Raw genomic sequence first — 25,100 nt, 5'->3', positions numbered from 1 at the left:
GGCCAGATCAGAAGGTCTTGGGACTGTCTCTGTGTGGCACTGGTAATTGTAGTCAGCTGGGAGGTTGCACCATGTGCAAGATTTCATCCTCTGGGGTAGCTAAAAGGGGTGCTTCCTTGGTCCTTCAGGCTTGACAGTCTGTGGGTCTAACACTGGGATGGGGCAGACTCCATGATGAGAAATGTTCCACAACCAGGGGCAGGGGAGTTTCTGTGTGCCTACCCCACTGTGGTGTATGGGAGTTGTGGTGGAGGACAGGTCTCTCCCTCACATAGGTGCACATCTGCCTGGCTGCCTCCCAGCGACTTAAGAGGGCTTACATTAGGGCCACATGCATCCCTGTGCTCAGTCACCTCTTGCTATGGAATATGAGTGCCCATTTAGGTGAAACAACCTCAGCGGAACTGCAGGCTGGAACCCAGTGAGATCCCATAGTCAGAGCTGTGGGCCACTGCAAGGACTCCTAGACCCATTCACCATTTATTCCTAAGTTAGACATTCCCATTTTAATTTCCTAGTCTATTGCTGGTGACCAATCTGCTTTTCCTTTGGAGACCAGTGCTACACTGGTATCACATCAAGGCTTCAGATGCAAACTCCTGCCGGGTGATCCAGTCTGGCTGGCTACTCTGCCTAACTCCCTGGACGTCCTTACTCCTGCCTAGCTCTCTGTGGGTCCTTTGCTGGTCTAAATGTCCAGCCTAGTCTCATCCTCGTACACTCAAAGAGACTGACTGATTCTGGGTCTCACATTCCCCTTGGCCGCTGCAAGAGGACCCTAGAACCTTGAGGGCACGCTTCACAGTTCCAGAGACTTCAGTGTGAGGAGAGGCCCTAGGGCAGCATTCTTTCTGAACCAATGGGGGCTGGGGGTGTTGTTGGGATCTTTCTGGAATAAGCACTCTGATACAAACAAGAATGGAAGGGGGGAGATGTCCTTGCTGGACCAAAGCCAGGACAGTTCCTGAAAGGCTTTGATCTCCAGGCCAGTTTATATAATTTATTTATTTATTGTGCATTGGTGTTTTGCTTGTATGTATGTCTGTGTCAGAGTGTCAGATGTTGAAGTCATAGACAGTTGTGAGCTGCCATGTGGGTGCTGGGAATTGAACCTGGGTCTTCTGGAAGAGCAGTCAGAGATCTTAACCACCAAGCTATCTCTCTAGTGCCCAGTATTCTTTTATATTCTAAAATCACAAGGTGGAGTGGGCAAACATGCAAGCATTAGCATTACCATACAGTCTCAGTGACACAGCTCCAGACCGTTGTGAAAATAAGCCATTTTCCCTCCCTCTTTAGGTCTCTGCCAAAATGAGTGAGGCACCGCCTACTAGCTTCTCCATGATTCAACTGACTTCTTCTGAAGGTCAAGTTCCTATCCCTCGCCATTCAAACGTCACTCACCCTGTGGTGGCTAAACGCATCAGCTTCTACAAGAGCGGGGACCCCCAGTTTGGCGGTGTGAAGGTGGTGGTCAATCCTCGTTCCTTTAAGACCTTCGAAGCTCTCCTGGACAACTTATCCAGGAAGGTGCCCCTACCCTTTGGGGTGAGGAACATCAGCACACCCCGTGGAAGGCACAGCATCACCAGGCTGGAGGAGCTGGAGGACGGTGAGTCCTACCTGTGCTCCCACAATAGGAAGGTGCTGCCAGTTGACCTGGACAAGGCTCGCCGGCGCCCTCGGCCCTGGCTCAGCAGCCGCTCTATAAGCACACATGTGCACCTCGGCTCTGCTACTGCCCTGGTGTCCACCACTGCTCCCGGCATGCTCCGTGCTCCAAGGAGGCTTGTGGTTTTCCGGAACGGCGACCCGAAGACCAGGCGTGTGATCCTTCTCAGCCGGAGGATTACGCAGAGCTTCGAGGCCTTTCTGCAGTACCTGACACAGGTCTTGCAGTGGCCAGTGGCCAAATTGTATGCCACGGACGGAAGAAAAGTGAGTGTTTTTGGTGACTCCTAAGTCATCTCCCGTGTGTATATGTGTGTGTATGTGCACGTGTGCGTGTATACATGTGCATGTATGTGTGTAGTAGTCTTGGTCTTCTTGTCAGAACCTGACGGGTTATTGGGTCGGAAGGCATCTGCTTCCCCCTCATTTGTTGTCTGTGAACATGTTTTGTTCATGTTTTGTTTGTTAAATTCAAAACTTACAATGTTTGGTTAAAGAATACCATTTTCATAGTATTCCTTAGAAGCGAGTGTTCAAGGGTAGTGTTTTCCCATCTAGAAAAAGCATCTTCCTAGTACCCCCGTGGCAGGTCTGCAGGGTCTGCGGGGTCTGTGGCTAACCATACGGACTCAAGAGATCAGCTTTCAACCTTGCTATCCCTCATGTCCTTGCGCAGTTGGCTGCGGATTGGCAGGCACTTGGCTGCTGAAACTGCAGACTTCGGTGGGGAATACAACATTGCTTTTAAAGATATTTAGTTATTCTAGAAAACTAGTCTCTCACTTTCTAGCTAGTATGCAGGCTTAATAGTGTCTATGGATCTGCTTACACCCATCCCCCATCATGCCTAGATTAATTTTGTGTGCGTGATTGGTATCTAAGAAAATGCCCAAGTGAGCTATTCAAAGTTATAAACATACCTCATGGAAAGATCAGTACTTGCTCATGTGTGACAGTGACTCTGGTTTCTCTTAGGTACCTAGTCTCCAAGCAGTGCTACTGAGCTCGGGAGCTGTGGTAGCAGCTGGAAGGGAGCCATTTAAGCCCGGAAATTATGACATCCAAAAGTCCTTGCTTCCTGCTAAGTTACCAGGGGTCTCTCATCGTGTGCACCGGAAGGGTAAACCCACGTTAGAGAAAAGAAAGAGTAAGTCACTCATAAATACTCACTTATTAGCTCTGAAACTTTTCTTTGCCTTACCAGGAAAAATTATATTTAAAGGACCAGGCTCATCACAAAAGACAAATTATGAGAGGATTAAAAGTATTCCAAAATGAGATTTGTAGCACAGGTTCTAATAGGTCTTATTAATAAAAGTCCGGAGTCAGGTATTGGGGAAAATGCTGAGAGATCAGAGAGATGAAGGAGCAAAACCACGGCCACCTTACCTCTCAGCTTTCTAGCTAAAAAGAGACTGAGCTTGTGTCTCCTTCCTCCTTATCACTTCCTCTCTCCCCCAGCCATATCACTTCCTGCCTGTCTGTACAAACCTCCAGATCTCTATGGCTAGCTAGTGGCTAGCTCTGGCCTCTGATCTTCAGGCCAGCTTGATTTGAACAAACAAAATGTCACCACAAAAATTTGCTAATGTATAGCAGGAAATAGTCACAGATATCTGGTTACTTTTCGAAAGACTTTTCCAAATAATCAATGATACACATTTTTACATGGATGAAATATACTTTTTTTTTTTAAGACTGGGTCTCTCTGTAGCTTTGGAGCCTGTTCTGGAACTTGCTCTATAGACCAAGTTGGCCTTGAATTTACAGAGATCCACCCCTCTCCACCTCTGAGTACTGGGATTATAGGTGTAAAGGCATGCACCATCACTGCCTGGCTTTTTTTTTTTTTTTTAAAAAAACAAAATGTCAGAAATTTTTGCTTTGGAAAGAGTTTATAGAATTGTATAAGTGACTTCTCTGGTAGTTGTAGACTTTTGTCTGAAGGAGCATTCATAGCTGAGTTCAGTAAATCAGTGGTCTATATAAATTAAAAAAAAAACCTAACTGTATACTCTCCCTTCTGAAGCTGTTCCTGTAAAATTATCTATGCTAAGAAACATTTTTTGATCAAAATAAAGTAGTTAGTTCAGCCAGTTCACATTAGTAACAATAATCTAAATTTTGAAAATTTTAGGATTTGATTAGCAGTGGGGCACTGTCACTGGGATAGGGGAGAAAGAGGGCATCTTGAGGCTCAAGAGTGTGAGAAAACTTAACTCAGTTACTCACTGTGCTCATTAACTCCGAGAGAAGCTCAGTGTCGATTGCCATTTACACATGAATTTGAATTTTCATTCTCTTTAGACTTGGAGTAATCTTTATTTTAAGAAGTAGTAATCGCTGTTCTTATTGCTAGTATGGCTGAAATAATTTATCACCTTTATCTGATTATTTCAGGAGTACATTCATATTTGTTAATGCACCTATTTTTTAGGTATTAATTGCCGAGCATATATTATGCATATAGTTGTACTGTTTTACCTTGATCAATTTTCTGAAGTGGACTTGCACTTTTTGTGTCTCTTATCATCTCTTTATTATTTTTGATAGACTTTGAGGCTATGAGAGCTTTGTTGAGTTTTGCTTCATCAAGTTAAGAATGAGAAATTTCTATTTACCCAAAGCTATAAGCAGTATTTTAGGATTAGCTCTGAAAACTCCAAAGACAATTACTTTAGGGGACATGTGCAAATCTACAAGGACTTCTAGGAAGAAATCTCTCACTCTAAGAAGCACAACTACTAAGGTTAATGACAGACTTCATATTAAAAGCCACACTTGGGCTGTGTCAAATGTTGGTGTTTTTGTGTATATATGAATAAATCAACTGCATGGACGACACATATAAAATTTAAACATTATTTAACTGATCAAGTATAAAGATGGTTAGCTTCCATAATGCTACTGAGTGTCTTCTGCACATGCTTAAATGGACCCCAGTACACACTGCTGCTTGCCAGTCTCTCTTACTGGGATCTACAGAACTTTGTCAGATTCCAGTTTCAGTACTGGTAAGCAAATAAACCACACAGAAAACATTTTTACCCAATATATTCACTAGTAATTTGTACTTTATATTCTTATTGTCATTCCTTTATAAATTAAAATTCTAAATATGTCTCCATTAAAGTATGATTAATTTACGTTTAATAGTGGTTTGAACAAAACCCCAGAAACTGTAGTAAGATTTCTCAAATAACCATTGAGTATATAGATTTTAGAAATGCGTCTATAACATTTTATTGGAAACTACAGAAAAAAATGCTATTTTGTACTAATTTTTCCTTTTCTTTTCTCTTTGCTGCGTCTTCCTTGGGATATTTACAACTTCCTCTTTCCATGCTGGGTTTTAACATGGCATCTTTTACTCTTAAAATCTTGAAAGTGAGTGCACGCAGGCCTTCAGTCCTAAGTTCCCAGATCGAGTCCCTGGCTTCTGAGAAAACATGTGACTGTTCTTCAGACTGTTCTGTAGTCCCTGAAAACAGCTTGACCTTGGAGAAGCATGATTCTCAGGATCTGCCAGCGTTTCCTTCTGAAGACGGTGTTGAGAAGTCCGTTGTTTTTAATCAGGATGGCACTATGACCGTAGTGATGAAAGTTCGATTCAAGATCAAAGAAGAGACCGTAAAGTGGACAGCCACTGGGCTTCCAATTAACGACCGAAGGAGCGAGCAAAGCAGTTATCCGGGAAGAATGGATAAGAGACCATCCAGCCTAAAGCATGCAGCACGCGCATTGTCCGAAGACATCACAGATACCACTCAGCAGGGCAGTCTGACAGAGGAAGACAACTCTCAGAAGACAGAGCAGCAGGCTGAATCATGCAGCTCCGCTGGCTGGGAGAATGTTTCTGTGGACACAGATGTTATTCAGGGAGGCCAGAAGCAAGTGAAACGTTTTTATAGGCCCCCAACCCCTGGGCCAAGGAGAAGGAGACAAAAGAAGTCTGTGATAGGTACTGTTACTCTAGTATCTGAAACCGAGGTTCAGGAGAAGCAGTTTTCCTACAGTGAAGAAAGAGAGGGTGGGGAAAAATCTGAGTATCATGTGTTTGCACATTCTTGCAGCAAAATGTCATCAGTATCTAATAAACTTGTTCATATCCAGAGCAAAGATGAGTCGACATTAGAAAGATCGAAGGAAAGTGGACTGCTCACGTCAAACGCCGTAAACGCTGGTGCTATAGAAATTACAAGTCAGAAGGTCTTCAAGATGCGCCATAGCAGCGGTTTACCACCAACTGTTTCGGAGAGTTCAGTTGTGGAGGAAGGCATAGTTGAGAGTGCAGTGTCAGACAAAACTGGTATTAAGCGTTTCAGAACTTGTGGTAACACGCATGACAGGGGCAGTTCATTTGCAGCAGATAGAACTCTTCCCTCCGGTAACAACTCTGGAAATGACCAAAGTACTTCTGAGGTTCCTTCTGTAGGATCCTCAGCTGTCACCACAAGAGTAGACACACTAGTTAAGGAATTTGCTCACTGTGGTTTAACAGAACTTCAAGAAAATAGAAAGCAGGTTTTATCCTCTTTTCCCAGCAAAAAGAAGAAGAAATCTCAGCCACATATGATAAATCCCAGGTATAAGAAAAAAGTGATTGAAATCAAAGGAACCTCTAAAAAACTTGGGAAGATAAACAAAGAAGGAGCAATTGCCCAGGAAATACTACTGAGAGATTCAGATGGTCCTCTTAAAGGAGGGAGATTTTGTAAGGAAGGCCTGGATCCAAGTGATGTGATAACTGAATCAAATCATTTCTGCCCCCAAAGTAATAATATTAGTACCAAAATTTCCAAGAATTTCCATAAGAATAAGTTAAATGGCTTTCAAAATCCTAAGACTCAAAGACTTTTAGTTAAAAGGAAACCCAGACCACTAAAAATGGTAAGTTTAGGAGGACTCAGGAAACAAGAAATTGGTCAAGGAGATAAAGTGTTTCTCCACAGTGAATCTAACCTTTTTAAAAGTAATTTGGAGAATCAGAGTTTAGTTCATGTATTTAATATCCTTGAGGAAAACCAGAAACCTTTTCATAGTCCACAGTCACAAGTGGAGATAGTAACAGAGAATTTAAGAGGAGTGACAAGCAAGAGTTTAGCCCCTAAAGTTAATGATTTACACGTAACTTTAAAAAGCCACAAAAAACAAAAGGTAGATAAATTGAAGGCAGGTGCTATAGTAAGTGAGCAGCATGTTATGAGAAGGGCAGGTCCATTAGCTTCCTTCAAAAAACCTGATTTTCCTGAGGATATTCCCCATCATTCAGTTAAGAACTATGTACAGAGATGGCTGCAGAACATAAATACGTATCAAGATTTTGAGCCCAGAAATTCAGCTCCACTATGCAAAAATGGAAGTATCATGGTAAATTATAACAGTAACGGTTCTCCAGGAAATAATCTCCACACAGCTTCTTCAAAAAGAAATAGTTTTGTTATGGAAAGTAATAAGCACCAAACTAAAAATGACAACTGGACAGGCGATAAAAATCAAGAGGCTGGTGAATCTCTTGTTAAAGATCACGGCAAAGAGCTTGATAAACACGCCTGTGAGAGTCAAGATGTTTCTCTGCATGACCGTGGCCCTTGGTTAGTAGCCACTGCTAATCATCATAGTATTGAAAGTCATTTATCTACTGAAAAGTCCACACCAGAAGTGAGCCTTATTTACCAAGAAATGAACCTAGCTACCAAAGGGCAGAGGATTGAGGCTGCCACTCAGGTAGACACCACGGGAGAGAATGTTCTGAAGAACTACTTACCAGCCCTGTTGCTTCAACACCTGGAAGCTTTTGTTGCTAGCAACAAGAAAAACCAAAATGGTATTGCTCAAATTCTAGGTTCATTAGCAGATGTTGCATTTCCTTCTGCACTATACAATTCATCCACTAACCTCCTTCTCGCTTGGCTTTTGGTACTAAACCTAAAGGGAAGTATGAATAGCTTCCGTCAAAATGATGCTCATAAGATTACCAGCAGATCTGCAGAAACATCTGCACTGTTGGAAATTCTGAAGCACGTTGCCATCACAGAGGAAGCGGACGACTTGAAGGCTGCTGTTGCCAACTTAGTGGAATCAACCAAAAATTATAGAGAACCCAGTGAGAGAGAACAAGATACGGTACCAGCGAATTGTACTGCAGCCAGCATCCAGAGTGTTGTCAAGTGTAATGAAAACGAGAGAACACAGAAGATGCTCTTGCATGAGGGTTGCTCTGCCAGGGAGGACTGTGACCCCGAGTTCTGTGTTTCAGAAATGATTGACAGGGAACATACCTCTCAATGTGAGGTGTGTACTGTGAATATGACTTATCCTTCAAAAGAGGCAGGTAACCCAAGCAATGCCCTTTTCACTAGTAATAGCTATACTATGAGTCAGCTCTCCACAAATGATGCTTCTTCCCTTGGAGCGGGCTGTTTACTTACCAGTGGTGTGTGTTCCCATAAGGTTTGTGCTCAGAGCACCTGTGAGGCAGCTTGCCTGAGTGCTGAGACTTACATTCCCATCAAAGCCTGCAATCCGATTGACTTTGTGAATTCAGAAGAAAAAAAATATGGTGATAATTTGAAATTAACTGAAAAACTCAAGACAGTTGATGAAGTTCCAAAAGATTTAAATATTTTGGTAGGCTCTGTGCATAAAAATGACTCTAATGTATCAACATCACATCAAAATGTCAGCGACATAAGCTCCTGTGGTCTTTTCCTAGGGAAAACTGGTCCGGAATTTGATAAGGACTGTAGCTCTCTAGAAGAATTAGAAAATTGCTCACTTAAGAAAATTGTGAATAAAAAGAAATGTCTATCTTTTGATAAGGAAGAATCACGAACTTCTGAAGAACCAGGGTCCATAACCAATAGCATGACATCAAAAGAAAGTAATAGCATTTCAGAATTAGAATCTTTTGAAGAATCAGAAAGCCAAGACACAGATATTTTTAATATAAAAGTAAGTGCTGAAGAACAAGCTACTGAGGAGTCCGTGAAAAAAGAGTTAGAGGCCAGAATGAGTTTGAAGTTGATGCAGATATCAAATAGGAATACTATAGAAGACGAAAGAAGAAATACTGTGATTTTGGAGAAAATTGGTAGGGGGCAGGTGACATCACCATCTTTAGGTTTTTGCTATGATTCTAATAAAAATATGGAAAAGGAGATCAGTGGAGGAGAAAATAAGATGAGAGTTAAAATGATGGTAGAAAGTATTGAAAATGTAAATTACGCAGAGTCCTCACTTAATGGTAAAACCCATCTCAGAAGTCCCATGACTTCAGACTGGTCAGACTGTAGACCAGACAGTGAGAGAGGGCATCCTCATAAAACATCCAGTGATGATCACAGTGACAATGATGATGCAGCCCATGAGAAAGAGCACAACAGAGGAATTGTTAAAAGGGCAATAGAAAAGCTTTATGGCAAAGCAGAAATTATCAAACCACAACTTTTTCATGGGTCTATACACAGATCTCAAGTTTGTCCTTATAATCCCGTGGAAGTTCGGTGTGCTAAGAAAACAAATTTTAATGATTCTGAGTGCCAGTCATTGATCTCTTCTGAACAGGAATCTAGAAGTTCCCTCCTGTTTCAGGAATTCCAGGAGGAAAGACAAGGTGAAGGTGACGTCAATGGCATGAGAGGTTTTGGGGGTAACACCCTAGAACATGTTACAAAACCAGCTGAGCATGACAAGGTCCTTAGGAAAAGAGAGAAAGGAGAGCTGATTGACAATGGCAAATGGCTCCTGCAGGAAAATCACTTGTGGAGAGTGTCACTTGACAATACTGGCATGTATGGCAATGCAGACACCACATCAGTGGATACTCTCGTTGATAAGAGCAGCTTGGAGGTGCCGTATTCACATTTAGGAGATTTGGCTCCCAGACCAACATTGGCTAAATTGTCCTCTTCAGAACTGGAGGAAATGACTCAACCCGTTGAAGTAAAATGTAATTATTTTAACTTACCTCATGGTAGTGACTCTGAGCCCTTTTGTGAAGATTTTCTAGATGTGCAGAATAAAACCCATCCCAAAGAGAGAATGCCAAATCATCACAAGGAGGAGAAGGTTAAGGATCCATCTGAAAGAGTGTGTACATCTGTTACACAAACCTTTGCTCCTGCTGGCAATAAAGTCCACCCTGTCTGCAGTGATGCTATTGAAACCCAGCCATTACCGGGGAGTAAAATCACTCACAGTGCACTTCAGGAAGGCGACTCTTTGGATAAACTCTATGCTCTTTGTGGCCAACATTGTCCAATATTAACAGTTACCTTTCAACCTGTAAATGAGGAAGACCGAGGCTTTGCTTACCGCAAAGATTCTGATATCGAAAATTCTTTGGGTTACCACTTATGGATGAAAATATACCCGTTTCTGCTGCAGCCAAACAAAAACAAACTCAGAAGCAAGAGAAATAATGCGAGTGTGAGCAAAACATTTACGGATAATGCCATTGGTGGTCTATTTGATCAATTTTATTCCAAAAACATGGTTGACTTGATGGATGAAAGAATAAAACACACACATGTTAACTCTTTGAACTTAGAGGAAAAAATTGATTTGAAGAAATTCCAATTATATTTAGAGAAAAAGTTTTCAGATCTCATGCATACATTATTGCTAGTTGCAGAGGATATAAATTCCATTACACGAAGCCCTAGCAATTGGACAAATAACTTAAAAAATGTTGATGAGAATAGCAACTTAATTAACGGAGTCCAGAACTCAAGAACAAATCCTAACCAATCAGTAACAGAAAATCCCAGTTTTCAGTTCCCCTTTGAACTCTTTGGTCTAGCTTACGTGTTAGATATTTGCCAAGTTGAGAAATCCGTAAATATCAGAAATGGAAATATATTAGAAATACATTATATTTTAGAAGGTGAAATTCTTTTCATCTGGGAAGAGGAAAACCAATTAAATGTAATAGATATTGAAAGCAATAATAAGCAAGATGATTTATAGCTACAGTATGAACCCAGTCTGGTTTTTCCAATGCTGTTTTCCATAAAAAGGTGCAATGTATGGGATGGAATTTAGGCTAGATCCTCTCTAAGAATTTATTACTTTCAAATATCTGGAAAATATACTCTTGGATAAAACTGATTTGGCTTTCTTCATTGCCTTGTCCCTTGTTTCTTAGTAATTATGGTTTTATGTGGTTTCATTTTAAACTTATTTTCTGTACCTATGACATTTTTGACCAGAATATCAGAAATACGGCCAGGACAAGAAATATGTCTTTAAAAATATTAACTATGTATATAGCATATTGGATAATTAGTGAATAAATGTAACTTTAAAGTACTTAATTTATTATTTTAAGTGCCGATTGAATAAAAATGTGATTGCAAGTTCTCTATCACAATCTGCAAATTTCTTGTTCTAGAGTTGCAGAGAGTCTTGTCTCGTCTCCTCAGACATCCACTGAAGCTACTAAGTGTTCTATAGGACAGTTGTCACCATTGTCCCTCCAGTATGTTTTCTACAAATTATAATCTTTTTTTCTGAGACAGGGTTTCTCTATAGCTTTGGAGCTTGTCCTGAAGCTTGCTTTTGTAGACCAGGCTGGTCTTGGACTCACAGAGATCCAACTGCCTCTGCCTTCCAAACGCTGTCAAATTTTAATCTTTAAATTAAATTTTTAAAATTTATTTTAACAAAGTTTTATATATTATAGTTAAGATAGAATTACATCACTTCTCCCTTTCCTTTCCTCACTCCAACACCTCCCATACACCCTCCATCCAGCTCCTCCACTGTCCCTACTCCAACTCTCAAATTGATAGCCTCTTTGATTATTATTGTTCCACGTATAGGAACAAATGTGTAAGTACAGACTGCTGATATTATTTTTCTTGCTTGTGTGTATTTGTTTTCAGGGCTGGGCTACTTTGTATTGGATAACCAATTAGGACACTCGTCACTGGGTGAGGCTAGTTTTTCCTCTTTCAGCATTCATGTGCCTATAGTTCTTTATGTAGGCGTCAGACCCCATGAGGTTTCCCTTTTCTGTGTTAGCATTGTCCATTGGTATTATCATTGTTAGGTTTTGTTTGTGCAGCTATTTTTAAGAGAGGCAGTCTCACGGAAAACTTCCTAGTATTCTGGCTCTTACAATATGCCATCTACCTACCTGTCTGTCCATCAATCTTGTCTATCTGGAGCTAGGAAATTGAGAGAACAAGTGGCATTTGTCTTTACAGATATTGGATACATTGCTCAAAATAATCTTTCCTAGGTCCATTCATTTACCTGAAAATTTCATGATATAATTTTTCTTCACAGTTATATTCCAACACATATGTATATTATTTCCTATAAATATAGAATAATTCTTGAAGCTTTATCAAATAACTTCGGTGCTATTTGTTTCTTCTCCTCTTATACTGACCTCCGTCCTGTGGCGAACCTCTCGACCAGGGAGGAAGAACGACCACCACCTCAGGATTCTACTTTACTGGAGTGCCCTTGATTGATGGGGAGCAGGAAAGGAGGGGGCAGGAAACGAGGGAGAGGAAGGGAAGGGCAGGAAGCGAAGGGGAGAGAGAGCATGAAGCAAAGGGGGCAGGGAGCTAAGGGGAGAGACAGCATGAAGCGAAGGGACGGGGCGCACTTAGGCAGCTGCTTAAATAGGGAATTGGCACACGGGTCGCCCTGTGATTGGCTGCCACCAACAGCTGACACCAGACCGCATCGGGATAGGCTCAAGGATCCTCTTCCGCATGCGGGAAGCGGGGTACACACAGCTCTCAAAGGCATAGCCAAATATGGAGTTGTTTATTTCCAACAAGACAGGATGTCAGCGCCATCTTGTAATGGCGATCCTGTCCGGCTCACTACACCATCCCATCCCCAGCTGAAGTCTCCTTGTTTTTCTGTTACTCCATAAATATCACCTATATTCTGCTATTCCCTCTCAAGCCTCTCCCTGTGCCTGTGATCCCTTTATACTTTCCTGGTTTGTGTGATTACTCCGTGTTATATAGTCACATCTGAAGATCTGGAGTTAGGAGCTGCATACGAGAGAACATGTGGTGTTTGTGAGTCTGGTATAACTCGCTCAATATCCTCTTTTCGAGGTTTATCCACTGACCTGCAAATTTCCCGATTTCACTTTTCCTTATAGCTGAATTGTACTCCACTATGTATAGGTACTACATTTTCATTATCCAGTCATTTGTTGAAGGGCATTTCGGTTGTTTTCATTTCCTAGCTATTGTGAATAGGACAATAATGAACTGAACAAGGATCAGGGGAGTAGGGTGTCTAGTCTTCTGGACATAAGCCATGGAGTGGTATAGCTGGGTCACACGATAGATTTATTGCTAATATTTTGAGGGTTCTTCCAGAGTGGCTGGACAAATGTGCATTCTCCTCGACAGCTAATGAGGGTTCTCCTTTGCAGACAACCTCACTATCATTTCTTGTCAGCTGTTATGTTGATCTTCTCCATTCTGACGAGGGTCAGAGGGAATCTCAAAATTGTTTTAATTTTCATTTACCCAATTGCTAAGGATTATGAACACTTTTAAAGGTATTTCTTAGCCAATTTTTATTTCTTCTATTGAGAACTCTCTGTTTAAATTTCTGGCCCATTTTTTCCCCCTTTGGGTCATCTTTTCCTTGACTCCTTGTGCTTTTGAGTTATTTTAATTATTAATCCTCTGTCAGATGTGTAGCTGGCAAGGATAATCTCTGTCCTGTATGTTTCTCCTTCACTCACTTGATTGTTTCCTTAGTTTACAGAAATGTGTAGCTCAGTTCATAAAATCCCAGAGACACAAGTTGGCATTCTACCTGAAGGTCAGAAAAGCCAGCCACTGGCTCTTACCTCTGCTTCAGTCTGAAATGGCCATCCTGCCTCCAGGAATCTCAGAATGAGACTGTAACTGAGAGCTGTCCTACCTCCCTGCCTGCTCCATTTTATATTTCTTTCTAGGGCTGGGATTAAAGGCCTGTACCACTGGGATAAAAGGCATGCACCACCTGGTTTCCATAGCAAACTAGCATGGCTACTGGGATTAAAGGTGTGCACCACCACTGCCTGGTCTGTAAGGTCGACCAGTGGGGCTCTCTTACTCTCTAATCTTTAGGCAAGCTTTATTTATTAAAATATAAATGAGAGCTGGGCGGTGGTGGCGCATGCCTTTAATCCCAGCACTTGGGAGGCAGAGGCAGGCGGATCTCTGTGAGTTCGAGGCCAGCCTGGTCTAGTTCCAGCTAGTTCCAGGACAGGAACCAAAAGCTACGGAGAAACCGTCTCGAAAATCAAAAAAAAAAAAAAAAAGAAATATCACTACAGAAATATTTCAGTTTTTTAAAAAAATTATTTATTCTTCTCTCATATATTATATCCCAAACAGTTTCCATATTCTCCTCTCCCTCCTCTCCCCCGCCCCCAAGATTCATTCTTCCTCCATTTACCTTCAGGAAAGAGCATGGCTCTCAGGGATATCAACTGAACATGGTAAAACAAGTTACAAGACTAGGCACAAACTCTCATATCAAGGCTGGATGATGCAGCCCACTCTGAGGAAAAGGGTCTTAAGAGCAGATAAAAGAGTCAGAAATAACTACACCCCTACAAGAACACCAAGCCACACAACTATAACATAGACAGAGGACCTAGCTCAGACCTATCAGAAGTGTTTTAGTTTTACGAGGTCCAAGCTGTCAATTTTTTGCTCTGGAGTCTTATTTAGAAAGTCCTTTTTTATACCTTTGTCTTGTAGGATACAGCTTTGATCCTCTTTGAGGTGGTATTTTGTTTTGCTCTTAATTAATTCTCTGGGAATTTCACATCGTGCACCCCAGTTCTGCTTGTCTCTCAGTCCCTCCATATCTACCCCTAACTCTTGTAGTGTCTCCCTGAATGGAAAGCTAAAAAATGAGAAAAATAAACAATAATAAAAAATGGAAAAAAGCCACTTTTCTCCTCCGTCTTTCCTGCCTCTCCATCTCTTCTTTATTACACAGGAAAATGAAACTGAAGACAATTGGTAGAGGTTGACATATAATGTACTTCTGACTTGCAACAAAAATGTGCATGTGTTGATTTCTGAGGTCTGAGGCCACATTAATTAATGGTCATGTTTATATTCCAGACCAGCACATTCCTGGGAAATGTTCCTAATGTATCCTGTATGGATGAGAAATGCTGTTGTTGGCATTTTTTTTGCTTGTTTATAGATTCAGATCCTTATCTTTAGAAGGATATTTAAACTAGTAAATGATAGCACTAATTATCTTGTATTTTGTAAAACAGAGTATTTCAACAATTTCAGGAAATATCTAAAATTTTGCTCGTAAATATTTAAAGAATGTTTTGTTTATACAAGACCTACACTAACTAATGAACAAAGAAATAAATAAAAATTCTTAGTAAGTTTCAGGGCAGCCTGAACTATAGTGTGAGACCTGATTAAAGAACATCTTGCACCGGGCAGTGGTGGCGCACGCCTTTAATCCCAGCACTCGGGAGGCAGAGGTAGGCGGATCTCTGTGAGTTCGAGACCAGCCTGGTCTACAAGAGCTAGTTCCAGGACAGGCTCCAAAACCACAGAGAAACCCTGTCTCGAAAAACCAAAAAAAAAAAAAAAAAAAAAAGAACACCTTGCAACACTATGAAATTTATAATATTAAGGAAAATTGTAAAGGAAATTTATGATCATACAGATCTCACTCTTGCTCTTATATGAAACACTTTGAATGACCAAAAAGTGGGAGTCTAGTTTTTTGTATCCAGTAGAGCTTAGGTGTTTTTAAACACAAGATGGGACACATCTTGATAAGCCCTGTGGATGACTAGCTACTACTGATGGATGCTTGTCTGAGGCCAGGGACTATTGTCTTAAAATGGAGTGGTGGATTTATGCATTTGCCCACCAGGTGGCAGTTGTGCAATGCCTTATCAGAAGCTGGAGCTCTCTGAAGAATCACTTGTGGAGAATACCTGACTGCCAGGGACAACCTGGGCTGTCTGCTTCTGCTTGGAAGAAGTGGGGAGGGGTGGGACTAACCATGTAGATGTTTCCCCAGGTCTTCAATGTAGAGGGCACAGCACTTTCCAGAACAAAAGGAAATACGCTATTAGTAAATCGAGTTGCAGTTCCCGTGTAGAGGATTATACAGTGAAACGCCACCGTCATTGGTCAGTCGACCCCAGGGAAAGCAAATGAAGGGCAAGGCATTGAGGTCTTAGCAGAAGCTCAAGAAAACTTAATGAGCTGTTGGCTTAATAGGTGGGGGTGAGCTTTACAGGAAACATTCAGATTGTTCCCTTTAGCTGTTAGTCCAATGATCTATTTTCAAGATTCACACTTAATTCTTTATATTTCTGGCAATTGTTGATGAACTGGATCAATATCGTGAAGTCTTCTGAGGAGCTGTCCTGTAAATTCATGAGGAATTCATGAGACTTGTAAAACTTGAGATGTTTTAGAACTAGGGATCATGCCTTACCTATGGTTCTGACAATATGGGCCTCAAATGCTAAAAGTTCTTCAGTGTGGCTGGAGAGAGACTAACGCTTACAGAGGGAGACCAGGTGGAAACACTCTCATGTGATTTCATCTCTGCATTCAGTGCTTATGAGTCATACCTAGTTCTGTAGTGTGAGCTCCCAATTATAATCTAACCCGAAAACATAATTATTACTTTTTTATTTTTTACTTTTGGTTGCGTTGATTTCATGCTGAGTTTATTCTAACACCACAAATGGAAAAAATGAAAGTATCTTCAACAAACATTGTTGGTTTAACTGGATGTCAGCATGTAGAAGAATGCAAATTGATCTATATTTATCATCCTGCACAAAACTCAAGACCAAGTGGATCAAAGACCTCAACATAAATCCAGTTACATTGAACCTGATAGAAAACAAAGTAATAAATAATCTCAAACTCATTAGCATAGGAGACAACTTCCTGAACAGAACACCAGTAGCACAAACAATTAATAAATAAATAAATTTGACATCATTAAACTGAAATGTTTCTGTAAGGCAAAAGGCACCATCAATAGGACAAAATGACAGCCTGTAAAATGGGAAAATGTCTTCATCAACCCAACCTCCGACAGAGGGCTGATTTCCAGAATACATAAAGAACTCAAGAAACTAGATACCAACAAACCAAACAACCCAATTAAATAATGGGGTGCAGATCTAAACAGAGAATTCTCAACAGAGGGATCTCAAATGGCTGAGAAACACTTAAGGGAATGTTCAACAGCTTTAGCCACGAGGGAAATGCAAATCAAAACGACTCTAAGATTCCAACTTACACTTTTCAGAATGGCTAAGATCAACAACACATGTGGTGCTGGAAATGATGATGAGCAGGGGAATTTCTCCATTGCTGGCTCACAGGTGCTCACTGAGACTACCGACAACCAGGGAGCCTGCCTGAGACTGACCTAGGTCCTCTGCATATATATATTACAGTTGTGCAGCTTGGTCCTCTTATGGGAGTCCTAACAATGGGAATAGGGGCTCTCTCTGACTCTTTTACTGGCTTTTGGGACCCTACTTCTCATACTCAGACATTTTGCCCAACTTTAACAAAGGTGGAAGTGCTTAGTCTTACTGCAACTTGATATGCCATGTTTTTATTGATAATCATAGGAGACCTCTCTTTTTCTGGATGGAAACTAAAAAAGAGAGGGTTGGGAGGTGGAAGGTGGAGTAGGGGAGAGGGACTGGGATAAGAGGATAAGGGGGAGGCTGCACCTGGGAAGCAAAATAAATAAGTGAATCAAAAAGTAAAACAACAACAACAAAATGGGTTGGTATTTTCTGCTAACTAGAGAAATTATTTTTACTTACAAACTGAACATCTACCAAGATGATACTTGTCTGGTTTTTTATCATGTATTTGACAAGTAAAATAAAAATTTGAGGTTTAAAGTAGATTCTCACAAATACAGCATTTATTTATCAAATTATTGTGGCATAAGTAAAATTTAAATCTAGAATTTGATTATTTATCATAATGACAAAATATAAAATATACTTTGCTTTAAATTTAGAACGAAAATTACAGTGTCATTTGAGTTTCTGAATTTGTTGTTTACTTTTGTAGAATTGAGGATATGCTCTAATTCCTCACTAATTCACATGCAGGTTGCATTTTGAATGCTTACCCCCACGAAACACCTGCCACATTCAAATAAAACTGTAGCTGCAGAATACAGGGAACTTTATTATATTCACAATGAGTCATTTATTGTAGAGCACTACTTTGTATTCCTGGAGACACACAGTTTTTCTCATCATTGTTAACCTTAGTATTATCTGTTTATCTAGGACAGTTAAAATAAAGGGTGTAAGATGTTTCAAATTCTTTGACTATTTTAGAAAGAACACATATAAAAACAAACATTTAAAATGACTATTTCTGTTCATACATATTATATGTTAGACATAAGAATATTGTAGATATTTAATCAAAATACTGGGAGTTTTCTGGAAGTTCTAGTGTGACTCTCAGAGATGAAGCATGACCAACTACAATAGGCCAATAATCTCTACCCTTGTTTTAAAATTTATTTTGGGAAATATTTTACAGCACAATGTAGGTTTGACATTTATACTGAGATTTTATAAAACCAGTTTTAAAACCCAATGTTATGATACTTTTACAGGCAGAGTTGAAAAGGAGAACCTTTTGTCTTGACCCTGTCTTTATAATGGCCTGCCAACACACTGTGTGTTATCTGTGCTTCTGTAGGTGGAAACTGGAAGGTTTCAGTCATGACGAGTGACTTTCCAGATGCAGGGACCAGCTCGCAGGTTTACATTGTATTATATGGAGAATACAGAAGCTCAGTGCCTATATATCTTTATGGAAGAGATGGGGCTCGGTTCCAGGCTGGACACAAAGACATCTTTACTGTAAGTCATAAAATGGAGTAAAAACTATGAATGAAGTGATACAAGTGTGGGAACTTTGCAACGAGTGCAGCTTGTCCTATAATAGGCCCTTCTTATTAAACACCATATGTCTTGTAGATGGTCAGTTAAAAGAAATTCATGGTTATCTTTGTTCTTGAAGGTTTACCACAAGTCCACCACATGGGAAGAAACATAAGCTAGAGAGAAATACTTTGTCCTTAATAGTCACTGTTTTTATGTGGTCTCGGCCAAACCAGGCTGGCACTAGATAGGCAATTTCCACTCTTCTTCCTGTTTTCCATTAAAGTCTCTCCAGTCTCATCTGGGTCCTGAAGCAGACTTCTTGCAGGACCACATTCTCCCATCCTACCTCCATTCCCTGTAGACTCTATCTAACTTTGGAGTGGACCCAGATTTCCTTTTTCTTATGGACCCTCTCAGCACCTCTTTCTAGTACTTTCTGTTCCTTTGCGTCAGCCCCAGATACCTAGAAGCACTTTTTACCTGGGACCTTCATTGACCATACTTGGAAGGGACTCAGGTGGGTGATTCACATTGTGTTTATTATCTTCCATACACTCTTGCTATTCTCACCATCAACCTGGTAACAACCTACTTGTGGGTACCCCTCTTCCCACCTCAACTCCATCTGTGGAAAACTCTAACTCGTGGTTCGGATCCAGGGTCCCCATGGCCCTTCTATCCCTATCTCTTCAGATTAGTTTTTTTTTGCCTTATTCCAACCTGCTTGTAGGAACCACTCTTCCAACTGTGCTTCCAGCTCCCTGAAGCCCCTCCCTCTTGGTGTGGACAGGATGCACTTAGCTCTTTCCTGAAGGGCCTCTCAGCTTAGACTCCTAGCCCACTTCTCTGCTACCCAGGAACCTGCAGAAGCAGTCTCTTCCAAGAAACCCACACCCACCACAATTTCTTAAGATCCGGAGAGGGCAACAGAAACCAAGGAAAGGAACACGTCCCCATCTAAGAAGACCAGATATCATGAACTAGAATCACCTCAATCATCCCAAACCAGATGCCTAGATGATACTAACACAAAACACAAACATTAATAGTAAGACAATGTCCGTCCACCAGAACACATACACCCTACTATAGTAGGTGCTAAGAAAAGGCATGAGAATCACACGCACAAATAAAAGACACATTTGTATAAGTTTTGGTAGTTTGTGTGTTTCTATAAAATTTCTAGTAAATTTAGTTTTTATTTATTAACATTATACATAATATTTCCATGACTATATGCTAGACTTTTTAACCCTTTTTATTTTTGTGAAGTTTTTACACAACATCTTATATTAAATTTCTGGTTTTACCAATTTAAATCTTTTTCTTTTCTTAACAGAGTAGTCAAAGAACTGTAATTTCTGTTAATAATTTCTCTGAAAAACTGCCTTTGCTTGATGAGTTATTTTATTTTCTAATATGTATTTATCACTTTAATTTTTATCATTTTTTTCACTCAGCCAGTTTAGGGTTTCATTTACTCTGAACTTTCTTTTAATGTTGAAAGTTGGACTATACATTTATGGTGTTTTTTCCTTTTTATATATGTGATTACAGTTATGAATATGACTCATAGCTTACTTATACAACTTTCTATATGTTGTGTTTTGGTTTAGTTTATCCTCATGTATTTTATAGTTACTGTGGAATTCCTTGTTTGACCAACTCACTGAGAATATGCTCTTTAATTTACATATAACTTTCCCAGTTTTCCTTCTCATATTTATCTCTAGTTTTATTTCACTGTATTTAGATACTATATATTATATATAATATCTATATCTATATTTGTTTGTTTTAAAATATCCTTCCTCCACATCTTTGTCAGTGTATTACTTTATAGTGTGGACTTTCAATTTACTTCATAAGACCAAGCAGACCTCAAACTTGCAACCCTTTCCTTTCTGTGTGCTGGAGTTAAAGGTGTGTACCACCATACCTAATCATAATCTTTAAAATTTCAACCATTAGTATTTTTAACACATCATTTATACTAAGAAATGTTCTGTGCATACTTGAGGAGATTATATATTTGTTGTTGTTGAATGAATGTTGGATAGATATTAGGCCATGTTGGTGAGATCTTCTTCCTTCTGATTCTGTTTATTTTTTCTGTCATTTAGCCATGTTTCTACAGTTTATTATAGTGGACTGTCTGTTTCATTACACAATCATTTAAAATTCTTCTTTCTTGGGAATGGGTGTACAACTTAGTGACACAGCAATGTTTTCAACATATGTAGGGCCCTGGGTTCAATCTATAGCACCACATTTGGTATGTTTCAGTACTCTGAGGTTGGGATACATATTTGTCATTCTGATGTCTTTATGAATTGACCCCTTTATCAGTATGCAATGTTCTTGTCTGAGTTGTGTTAAGAAGTATAACTAAAACATGTTTTCTTGACTCTTTTGTAGATCACAATTGGGGATATAGGAAAACCATTTAAGATTCGCATTGGCCACACTAATTCTGGATGCTCCCCATCTTGGCACTGTAAGGGGGTAAGGATATCTTCTCATTCCCATTTTACACAAATTTTTCTACAAATTTTCTTCCGAAATCATGCTTCAAGGAGACATTTTGTAAGTGCTATAGGAATTGATGGAATCACTAATGTAAGTATTATAGCTTTGATAGAAAGGTATCCTGACAGCTAGGAGCCAAGGAATACCGTAAAGTCACACAGCACAACAAGAGATTCATTGGAAGGAGAGTGACTGTCTCCGCTCAGTAGAGAAACAGCAAAACCTGAGAAAGGTACAAGGCTTACATAAAATTTCTTGGGAAAAAGGTGGAACTTTTCAGGGTGGAGTTTTTCAGGATAGAGAGTGGTAGGGTTTCATTTCCAGAAGTGGACTTCTTATTCTGTAGGATGGGGGCAGGCTTAGGCAGGTTAGGGCAGTTAGAGTATTCTTTGGGTAGAACCTGGCAATTTGAGGTCCTTGGTAGAGGGATCCTGCTACTCATGTGTCTTGAGTGGTTTACATTCTATCTTTTTTGTTTATTATTTATAGACAATCAGGTCATGGGAAATGGGGTGATGTCATTAAACTGCTTCCTGTTGAATCAGAGTGTCAATCTTTACAGTCTTCACGATCTTCACTTGATCTTTACAATCAGGATATAATCAGGAGTCACTCTCCTCTGGCTCTGTAAATAGAGGCTGGTAATCCTGTAATAACAGCTGTTTAAAAGTCTGGTTAGAGATCTTTTGAATCTGTTGTTGAAAAAAAAATCTAAATTAAAAAGTCTATAAGGCAGGGTGCAACTGGTAGGATTAATAGAATCAGGAGAAAGAGGATGAAGAAGGGCAACATCTAATTCCACAGGGATTGTAAATGAGCATCCAGCCAAAGAAATTGGACTATTTATTACATTTTTGGAGATCCATCTGGAGATGTCAGATCTTGTCTATTACTGTACCTAACTAGTTGACAGAGAAGCAACATTCCTCCCTGACGAAGAGAAAAAGACCATCGCTATTTGTTGTTAGTGAATCTAATCCTCACTGCTTTTGTAGGACTTAATGGTGTCCCAGTCAGTCTATTTGGCCACTGAGGGTAAGGGTGGTCTGAGCCACCTTTTGGAGATCTTGAATGAAGTAAGAGGAAAAAAACCAATGGTAAATAGCTAAAGAAGTAGCGACTTCCAAGTTTTGGCACCAATATGTAAGTGTTACAGATCTGGAGCCAAAGGTATCTTGGCTGTCAGAAGCCAGGCTATACCTGCAAGTCCTGCAGCTCTGAAGTGAAAGGTATCCTAGATGCCTGAAGCCAGGCTATACTTCCAGCTCTGAAGGGAAAGGTATCCTGGCTGTTGGAAGCTACACTGTAACGACAGATAAGAAGGGAACAGTATCCAGGCTGTCTGAAGCCAGGCTATACCTGCAGCTGTGAAGGGAAAGATGTCTTGGTCCACCTATGTGACTTTTGTAGTAAAAGTAAACAAAGCTAGGAGCCCTGTGGTGACACTTACCCAGTAGAAGGGGAGAGGCAAGTTAGAACAGATAGAAGAGGAAACAGCTGGAGAAGTCCAAGCGTCCTAGTAAGTAGCATTGCACATGTGGCGGGCCTTGAAGGCGGTTGAGGGGAGTATGCCCAAGCGGTGGGCAGCCCAAAGGGTGCAGAAGATTCTCTCTGAAAAGATGACAGTCCTCTGAGGTTATGGAGAGAGAGTGGGTATTGAGCATGGGCAATATATTTGGTGGGGTTTGATGAGGCTGGTAAAGGTGTAACCCTACCACGACAAAAGGGGAACAAGAAAATGTGTTTCTTTAGAATTCCATCAGGATTAAGTAGGTGGCCCCAGTGTCCAGGAGGAAAGAGTTAGATCACCCTGATATGTTTATGTCTACTTAAGGCTCCCAGGGAGAGATGGTCGTGGTCAGGCCAAGGGTGCTCAGGCCCCTCAGGAGTCTGTGGCTAGATACAGGAGGCCAGCTGAAGTGATGTCTGGGCTTGATGTCCCCATGCCACAAGGAATAAAGGCACAGTCAACACACAATGCTGTACTTGATTGCACCTTGGAAATAGTCTGGGTGATTTATGAGGGATTAGGCAGGCCCAGGAGTCCAGCGAACAACCAGACAGCATCTGAAACAGAGATCAGGGTTTCTCAGATTTGGAAGGTCAGAAAGCCTGGGCAGTTGCTATGGCCAGTTGAAGTGCCTTTGCGAGCCTCAGGTATTTATGTATCGGGGCTTTAAATGCATTTAAAGAAAACCAGGATCCATTGCAAGGAGGCTACCAAATCTGGTTCTAGAGTTTGAGTCATTAAAATACATGAGCAAAGGGTTTGTGGAATCTTTCTCTGCAGTTAAGGAGAGTTGCTGAGGCCAGGGAATGTGCAGTAGACTAGTCTGCATGAAGACTCTAAAAGGGCAAGAAGCTCTGAAGAGCTGTTGTATGAAACTATTGAAGTGCAGTCTAGATTTCACCAGAGAACCCAAAATATTAGAAGAGCCAGAGACATATTTGCCAAGGAAAGCTGCATATAAAGCAAGGAACCACCCTAGGAGAACAGAGCATTCTGGGCAGGAACTCTCATGGAAGAGTAATCCAAGCTCTTTAATATTGAAAATGTAGGTATAAAATTTGTTGTTTGAGTCCAGTTCTGATGAGGTTCAGGTCTCAAAGAGGAGGTGTGACTTAGTGACGGAAAGGAGGAGACTAACATGATCTGAGGGTGAATCAGGGTGGCTGTCACTCTTTTTGAAAAAAAATGTTGCTCCTTTATAAATATGATTGTACAAATGATTAAATAGAAGTTGTAATTAAAAGTCTCCCAACCAGGAAAAAAAAAGCCAAGCAAACAAGCAAGCAAGCCCAGGGCCAGATGGATCCAGACTTCCAACAGATTACCAGAAATACTCCTCATATTCTGCAAAGTTGAAACTGAAGGAGCATTTTCTGATTCTTTTTATGAGGTTGAAACTACATTGGTATATAATCCCCCCAAAAAAGAAAATTACAGACTAATTCACTTTATGAGCAAAATGCAAAAATTTTCAACAAAATAATTGCAAATTGAATTCAAGAACACATCAAAAAGTTGATTTTATTCCAGAGAGTCATGGATGATGCAATATATGAAAAATCCATAAATGTAATGCACCACATAAACCATATGAAAGACAAAATCCAATTGATAATCTCATTAGATGTCAAAAAGGCTATTAAAAACCAACAGTTCTTTTTAACAACATGATGAAAGTCCTTAAGAGACTAGAGATACAGGGGACATACCTCACCATAATAATGGTAATATACAGCAACCCACAGTCAACGTCTAAAAGAGAGAAACTCAGGACAAGACAAGGATGCCCACTGATTTCATACCCATTCAATGTATTCTTTGAAATCTTAATAGAGCCAGAAGACAACTGAAGGACACCAAGGAATACAAACAGGAATGTAGTCAAAGTATCTTCATTTTTAGATGATAGTGTTTATACATAAAAGACCCTGGAGACTCTACCAGGGAACTTCTACAGTTGATAAAGACTTTCAGTACAGTAGCAGGACATTACATTAATACACAAATGCAATAGCCTTCCTGTGTAAAAATGATTAAACAAGCCGAGATAGCAATCAAGGAAGCAATACTTTTCACAATAACCTCAAAAATAGCTCAGAATATCTCTAACCAAGCAAATTCATGACTTACGTAATAAAAATGTAAGATATTGAAGAAGAAATAGGAGACACCAGATGATATAAAAATTCCCATACTTGTGGATCAGTAGAATTAAAATAGAGAAAGAAGTGACCATTCTATAAAAGCAAATTCAATAAATCTCCATCAAAATTCCAAAGCATTTTACACAGAAATCAAATGGACAATTTGTATCCTTTTGGATGGATATGGGAACACAAAATCCAAAATAGTGAATAATAAAACCACTGCTGAAAGTATCACCCATCCTGATTTCAAGTTGCATTACAGAGATATAGTAATAAACCCAGAATGGTATTGGCATAAAGTCAGACATGTTGATTAATG

General features: G+C 40.1%; 1 protein-coding gene across 2 annotated transcripts in view; it reads left to right on the top strand.

Annotated features, from left to right (window-relative positions):
• Positions 1 to 1,311: 1,311 nt before the first annotated feature.
• Rp1 (RP1 axonemal microtubule associated) overlaps positions 1,312 to 25,100 on the top strand; it is a 108,331-nt gene continuing 84,542 nt past the window's right edge. Inside the window, exons 1-4 of one of the 2 annotated variants that reach the window (XM_075968044.1) lie at positions 1,312 to 1,938; positions 2,647 to 2,818; positions 18,408 to 18,571; positions 21,014 to 21,100. In XM_075968044.1, the coding sequence (XP_075824159.1) occupies positions 1,312 to 1,938; positions 2,647 to 2,818; positions 18,408 to 18,571; positions 21,014 to 21,100 (1,050 nt within the window). Of the gene's footprint in view, positions 1,939 to 2,646; positions 2,819 to 5,059; positions 10,642 to 18,407; positions 18,572 to 21,013; positions 21,101 to 25,100 lie in introns of those variants that run through there. The other variant, XM_075968043.1, reaches the window with a different exon arrangement.

The sequence above is a fragment of the Microtus pennsylvanicus genome, chromosome 3 (assembly GCF_037038515.1).
Source record: "Microtus pennsylvanicus isolate mMicPen1 chromosome 3, mMicPen1.hap1, whole genome shotgun sequence".
Lineage (NCBI taxonomy): Eukaryota > Metazoa > Chordata > Mammalia > Rodentia > Cricetidae > Microtus > Microtus pennsylvanicus.
The sequence above is the reverse complement of the archived record's forward strand: the minus strand, read 5'-3'. Positions and strand labels throughout refer to the sequence as shown.